The 7751-nt window shown below is 44.7% G+C and overlaps 1 protein-coding gene across 1 annotated transcript; it reads right to left on the reverse strand.

The window, feature by feature from the left end:
* Nucleotides 1-6704: 6704 nt before the first annotated feature.
* On the reverse strand, nt 6705-7289 carry LOC125506848 (ethylene-responsive transcription factor ERF010-like). Its single transcript, XM_048671553.1, has one exon. The coding sequence runs from the start codon at nt 7287-7289 to the stop codon at nt 6705-6707; it is 585 nt and encodes a 194-aa protein (XP_048527510.1).
* Between the last annotated feature and the right edge of the window lie 462 nt (nt 7290-7751).

Here is a 7751-nt window from a genome sequence, read left to right on the forward strand (position 1 = left end):
CTCAAAATCATAAGGTTGAATTCAAAAAATTAAACCAAATTATGTTCTACTAAAATGTATGGATCAGTAATATCTACATATTAAATAACATAGATGCGCGTGAATTCATATGAGTATGCATGTTTGATAGATCAATTTTGGTTTGAGTATGGATTACATGTATCATCATCTTGAATTCAAATATTTGAATCCCTTTTATGTTCACTCCTTTCATGCCCATCTCTCTCGCATGCATGCTCCTTCATGTAGCTATCACTCTCTTTTCTCCAGCTCACCCGCACGCTCACTTCATGTTTCTCCTATCCTCGCAAACATGGTCTCTCGACGTCTCCCTTGAGAAGTGTCACACTCTCCCTATCATTATACATTACACGGTTTTCATTATCTCTCACGTCTCTACCGTTCTCTCGTATCACTAGGTACCTAAGCTTTCTTTTTCACCGCCATGCACACAGTCTCCACTCGTCTTTCACTTTGTCTTTCTCTCTATGGGATTCTCTCACACACCCTATATGTCTCTAGATATGAATCATACCACTAAAATTACTCTCTCTCTCTCTCCTGTAGACACAACATTTGTTGCAGTTTCCTTTTCGTCTCCATCCTAGACTGACATTATTCATTTGTTTACCGATCAGACAAACTCCCCCCCTCTCTCTCTCTCTCACACACACAACTCATGCTTCCACTCCCGTTCCCTGACTACCGTCTCTCTGTCTCACACACAAAACTCTCACTTTCGCACCCCCGTCTCATATTTCTCTCACAAACATTTATCGACTAGCCTCTAGATAGGTTTATACAGCCGCACACTCGTGCTTCCACTATCGCATACATGTCTCTCTCCCGCTCCTTGTATCCATGTAGATTTTTCTTCCCTTCTTGAGACACGCCCTCTCGATCATGCACACACACACTATCGCCTCATTTTAAGCTAATACCTCTCGCACACACACTCTTTGTGTCTTTTTCACACATGCACTCCGTCCTCCTCCTCTCTCCCTCTCTCTCACACACACATGGGCTTTTTGCAAGAACTAGAAAGATGCACATGCGTTGCACGGAACATGAAGATGCATTTCTATGAGTAGTTTATCTTGTGGGAGAAAAGGATGAACAAGGGAAGGCCTTATTTGCAAGTGTGGAGAGGGGTGTGGGTATCTTTTTGCAAAATTGCCATAGTTTCCTTCCTATCCGTCAGATATAGATCGGACGGCCTATATTGCAGGATGCATGCACACGATCATCACCGACTATGCTTCTTATAAGAGTAGGGATAAAAACAGAGTTGGTGATCATGGTGGGCCTACCATCCTGCAATATAGGTTGTCCGATTTATATCTGACGGATATGAATGAAACTATGGCAATTTACCTGCACTCCTCTCCACATTTGCAGATAAGGCCTTCCCTTGTTCATCCTTTTCTCCCACGAGATCTTGATGTTCCGTGCAACGCACTGGCATCTTGCTAGTAAGAGTAGAAATTAGACATATACCACTTCTCGAATCTTGAAACCAACAACATTCCTCCCTTATCTCATCAAAACCGCCAAAGGAATATATTTTGAGTGAAACATAACATTTTTTAGTGATATACGTATTTCAAAACTAGATTTTTTTTTCTATCAAATCGGTGAATATGTATTAATCTACTCAGATCGTGTGGCAACGCATTGGCACATTGCTAGTAGTTATTATAATTTTGTGGACACCAGACAAACGGTGGAGTACATATACGAAGAGAATATGCGCATGCACGCAGTCGGTCTCTCGTTGTCTCGCACACATGAGTGTTACGTAAAGGCAACGTTAACAAATAAACCCTAAAACCCTAGGTGCACGATTACCGCATTCGTAGGTACCGGGTACATGGTGGAGCGCACCTTTGTAGGAATAATCAGCTCGCGTGATAATATGATCCGTAGGAGTTGATGGTCGGGACCACCGGTGAACGACTTGGAGGCGGTGGCTCGCTAGTTGCCATAGATCAAGTAGCCACGTTTTAAATATCATTTTTTAGCGGGGTTAAGAGTTCTGATTTTCAATGGCCCGTTATAAGTACTAAGTAGTTTTTAGAACGATTGGTATGGAGCGAAAATGGAATTCATAGTACTACCTACTACGTGCCTCCTTGGCGTATGGTTGTATGGGTTTATGTTGCAAGATGTTGAACCTGGAAGTTGTAGGGCAAATACTATGTTTAGATTTAGATGTTGGTTTTCAGTAATGAACATCGGAAGGGGGAAACCCTTCTTTGATTAAAAAAACTACTACCTCCGTTCTGTTTTACTAGTCCCCATCGTTTTTTGGGTTAAAATTTGTCCATGAATTTTACTTGTAAAATGTGAATGGAGAATGAGATTTTGTTATACGCAAACAAAAAAGGACTGGAGGGAGTGATTGCTCTGACACGGACGTGACCTCTCATAGCACATGCATTGAACCGGCGCGCCGGCCAAGAGGGCCCCACTCGCTGCAGGCCCGGCTGAACACGCCTCCTCGCCGCATGCAACCGGCTTCAGACTGCCCCACCTGCCTTCATTGAATCCGCGTGTGTGCCGGTAACACGTCCTTCTGTAACATCCCAAATTTTCAATTTGGAATGTTATACATTAGATCATCATGCATATCTTATTTTCTTGCATTTTGGTCGATCCTAGAAATTTCACGCAACTCAAGGACCTTCGGAGAGAGTTGGAGATTTCGTTATTTTCATATTTGAGAGTTTTCTCGAATTTGAAAAGAGGATCATTTGATTTATTTATTTCATCTTCAATTATTTTTCCGATATCAAAATATGAGAGAGGGAATAATATGACTTTCCCAAAATATAGGAAAAATGAAGATTTAATAAATAGATCAAATTTCGTTTTCCGGTGGTTGTTTGTTTTTCTTTGGATAGGGAAAAATGCGCGTTTTCGAAAATTGCATTTTAGGTCCGTAGAAAAGTTCATTTTGTTCGACTCATTTTTAGGAGTCGGGGAAAATTTACTTTAGGGTTTTTGGAGCCCGTTTAGTTTTTCTTTTTCTTGTTTTTCTGCGCGCGGAACCAGTTAAAAAAAAACTCCCGCAGGCCAGCCGGGCCAAAGGCCCAGCCAACCGCCGCCCCAGCCTCCCTGTGCGCCAGCGCCAGGCGCAGGCGGCCAGGACTCTAGGCTAGCCCCCTTTTCCTTGTTTCATTTGTCCTTTTCCTACTCTATTTCTTGTCCCCTACCCCAAGTAATCTCTCCCCTCTCCTATATAAATACCCCCATAGACCCCCCCCTCTCCTCACACCAAAAACCCAAACCCCCTCTCCTCCCCAAGCCGCGCCCCACCCCGCGCCCTCACCCGCCGCCGCCGCCCCTATAGTGCCGCTGCCGCCGCCCTAGCACACCGCCGTCGCCACCGTTCGCCCCGCCTCGCCGGAGGTAGCCCCGCGCCTCTCTTTTTCTTCCCCGCGGTTCGGTTCTTTTAAAAGAAACCGTTCCGGTTTTCTTTTCCGGTTTTTCTCTCTGATTCTTCGTTTCGGTTTCTTTTCCGAAACTCTAGATCGGTTTTCCGTTTTCTTTTTCGGTTTCTTTTCCGAAAACCCTAGATCGGTTTTCGTTCTTCTTTCGGACCGTTCGTCTCAACAAACGTGATCACCGATTATTCCCGGTTAACGACGCCCGTTCGTTTAACCGTTCGTCTCTTTTCGTTGGATTTATTCCGCGATCGCGATCTCAGATCCGATCTTCGTTCTAGTTTATCTTCTCGCCCGTTTATCGGAATCAAGTGATTCAAGTGCCTGGAGTTTCGTCTCGAAAACGCCGTTCCGTCTAATTAACTTGAACAAGTTTTTTCTATGGTAAAATTTGACCTAGTTTCAACGTGCTAGAACCGAGTGGTTTTCTTCCGCCATTTGTTTTCCCGTCGTTTGTTCGGTTCGTTCTTTCTTTGCAACCGGAGTTCTTAAGTTGAACTTTCTGGTTCGTTCTCTCGTTCGAGTTTTACTTGTGCATTAGATGAGTACTTATTGTGTGGTTACTATTGTTTCCTTACGATAGATTGACCGGAGTGTGACGAGTAGATCTATCAAGAATTTTAAGTGCAAATCATCTTCATCTACATTGCAGGCAAGTTCACACTTTGATCATACCTTTTCTGCAACCCAGTTTTATTGCATTAGATCAATCCTCTCATATTGCATGATTAGGATCTAATTAAATTGTGGGATGGGAAGTAGATGAGGTAGTACCTATTACCTGTTTATTATCAAACCTTTGGGAGTTACTTCTACGTTTGCTTATTATGCCATGCTATGCTAGTAGACTTGGATTGGGTGAGTGATATCCATGACAGATGTGAGTTGATAATTTTTAATGGTTTATCTAAGGTGGCCACTTAAACACACATCTGGGTGGATTGAGGCACCTGTCTATCAGGACTTGCCTATTTTATTTTGGACCGCCACCCAGGCTCAAAGGGATCATAAGATAATTCATGCTAGAAACTTCCGTGTGCAGCCACATGCTACTATGGGCTCTGGCATAGTTGACTAAGTTGTGCGAACTCTTACGGGGTGGACTAGCAGATGTAGGGGTTGTAGGTGGTACGGTCTACCCCACATGTAAGGTGCTAGCGCTTCTGAAAGACTATGTCTCGGTCATCCGTTTCTCAAACACCATGTAGTGCGAGAAAACACACGCAGGCGATCGAGTCATGTGGGGAAAAGTGCGCAAACCTCTGTAGAGTGTACAAACTAATCATGATTAGCCGTGTCCCCGGTTATGGACATCTCGAGTATCTAGTTCTTGGATTATCCTGTTGGTCTCATCACGTTACTTTAAATGAATATTGTTGGGTTTAATGATGTTGCTTAATTGGGATTGAGAATGCTGTCAACCATTCTCAATGTTCAACAACCACCATGATAGTTAATTAAAATGTATTCCTTTGAAGTAGGGAAAAATTGGCTTTACGCAAAAACCTTATAACCATAGAGCTTTTCCACCAGCCAAATATGCATGTAGTGATAGCCATTGTTCATCATTCTCTATGGTGTGAATTTGCTAGTACATTCGATGTACTGACCCGTTTCGGGCTGCAATGTCTCATGTTGCAGGTTTCTTACGACGAGTAAGTGATACGTTAGGGTTACGATTTCTACACTCAACTTTGCCGTTGGTGTTGATGGGAATCCTCAACTTTGTTGCTTCCGCTATATGGATTGAGGTAATAGTATTTACGTTACTTTATACATGTGATTTACCTCTGTTATAAATCCTTCGAGTACTGTGTGTGTCAGCATACCGCTCCAGGGATGACACTTAAGCACAGAGACTTGACCCATTCGGGTCGGGTCGCTACACCTTCCGCGAGCCGGCCGGCATTTTAGAACACAAAAAGTGACCAAAATATAATTAATTATGCATGGTCTTGACTTGTTGTGCTCGCACTGGTAGCAGGAACTAGAGGTTTTTGTTTATTCATAACTCTCCTCAATTTTTTTTGGCTTTGAAGTGAATCATGGTTGTGGACATTATGTATGAATGTGGAGATATCTGTGAACATGAGTTTGATGTGGAAGTTGAACTTGGAATGTCGGGCTTGCGCGTGAACTATACCGTGTCCAATGCTTCGTCTGTTATTTTTTGGAAAGTAATTGCTGTTATTACATGACCCGACAGGCATGCTGACTGGATAAACATTTGAGCCTAGCTACTATCAAGGAAATTTTGTATTGACAACAATTTTAGATAGCAGGAGACGCCTAGCCTGCTCTGCCTCTGCTAGCTTATTTCTGGCTTCTTCCATCTCTTCTTTGGCATGGGTGAAGAGAGCATCTGATTGTTCTTTTCGCTTCTTCAGGAACTTAGCTACATTCTCAAGGGCTACTGCAAGCTTTCTTTCAGCCTTTACTAGAGCCACAAGGACACGAACAGCTGACGACTCCACCTGGCTTGTGTGTAATCCAGCATCATCTGGGAACTTCCACCTTGTGTCTAATCTAACATCATTAGGGAACTAGCACCTTGTGTGTAATCCAGCCTCATTCTGGAAACATGATCTCAAGGTTGACCATACTTCCCTCCTCGCAGGATCTGCATCCTGACATGAAGTAACTTCTTTTTTAGATAATTACTCAGAGCAACCCAGATCCATTTAGTAGAAGCCAGATAAACAGAACTGGGAGAAGTGAATTCAAAAGGAAAAAAAATAAAAAAACAGACTACAAGGTGAGAACACCCACTTCCTACATCAAGCTAAAAATGAAATCATTAGGACGATTAAGACTCTTCTTATGACACATCGAAGAACACGAGGCTTAAGAGAAACAGAAACTACAACATATACACATTGAAGAACACGAGGCTAAACAAAAGTAATTGAAAGGGTGTTACTTACCAAAGCTCGTTTTACAGGTTCGGTGCAGCTCCTCTTTAACTTGCCACGCTCCTTGAAGATGTCCCCAATATCCCATGTTTGGTCTTCATTGCTCCTCTGTATGTTCGCACTCGTGATTTTAAAATCTCAACATGGCAAGAAAATATACTACTAGTAATACTCACGCATCTTGTGGGCAACATTAAAGCACTCATCTGCCATGTTAGAGCATCTCCAACAGAATCGCAACGCGCGGCGCTTTAAAAAAGTATTTACAGTGCTGATATCGAGAAGTAGAGATAGAGAGTAGAGGATAGTTCTCAGCATAGATAGATAAAAAAAATAGATTATTCAACTACTCCTCGTCGTCCGACTCCTCCTGGGTGATGTCCTCCTCTGATGTCTGACTGTAGGCGTGAAGATACCGATCGTCGTCGGATTCCCAGGGGGACGCTACTCCTAGCCTCCTGTTGAATTGAGCGTCCGCTTTTCGCCTACGCTTGTCCTCGTGATAGGCGGCTCGCTCCGCCCTCCTCTTATCCCTCTCCGCCCTCCTTTGCTCGTAGAACTCGCGCTTGTTGATGATGTCCTGCAGGAAGCGTTGGCGCCACAGTGCCATGGCTTCCTCATCCATCTCAGCGATGCCGAGACGGTGCTCCCGCCTCCGGTTGTTGCGACGATCCTCGTCAGTGATAAGCCGCGGCAGAGGCGCGAGCTCCTGTGCCCGCTCCCGCGTTGGCACGTTGGGGAAGTTGAATGTTATATGAGGCCACCGGAGGCGCCACGCCGCTGCGTCGTACGTGCGGGCGGCCTCGTTGGCGGTGTCGAAATTACCGAGGCCGAGGCGCATCCTATGGAACCGGATCTCGGTGGAGAAGCCGCCGGAGGGGCGCGCGCAGATGCCGCGGTATCCCCAAGTTTCCCGGCGACGCGGCGGCATGGTGGCGCGCGGCGGCGAGGCGAGAAAGAGTGGGGAGAGAGCGGTGGCGAGGCACAGAGCGGGGAGAGAGCGGTGGCAAGGCATAGAGTGGTGGGAGGGCGTTGGATTTTATAAAGCGCTCCGGACACCGCGCGCCAAAACTAGCGCACGCCCGGCCGCTTTTTCCCACACGCGCGCAATCTTTTCCCGACGTCTCTGCTATCTCTACTCTCTTCTCTACTGTTATATTTATTTAATATTTAATATTTATCTCTACTCTCTATTTTTTCTCTACTTTTTCCCTACTCTTATAAAAAATATAGTTGGTGATGATGGTGTTCCTGCCATCCTCCAATATAGGCCATCTGATTTATATCCGACAGATAGGAAGGAAACTGTGGCGATTTTTCAAAAAGATACCCACACCCCTCTCCGCATTTGCAAATAAGGCATTCCCTCGTTCAATCCTTTTCTCCCACAAGA

The sequence above is a fragment of the Triticum urartu genome, chromosome 5 (assembly GCF_003073215.2).
Source record: "Triticum urartu cultivar G1812 chromosome 5, Tu2.1, whole genome shotgun sequence".
Lineage (NCBI taxonomy): Eukaryota > Viridiplantae > Streptophyta > Magnoliopsida > Poales > Poaceae > Triticum > Triticum urartu.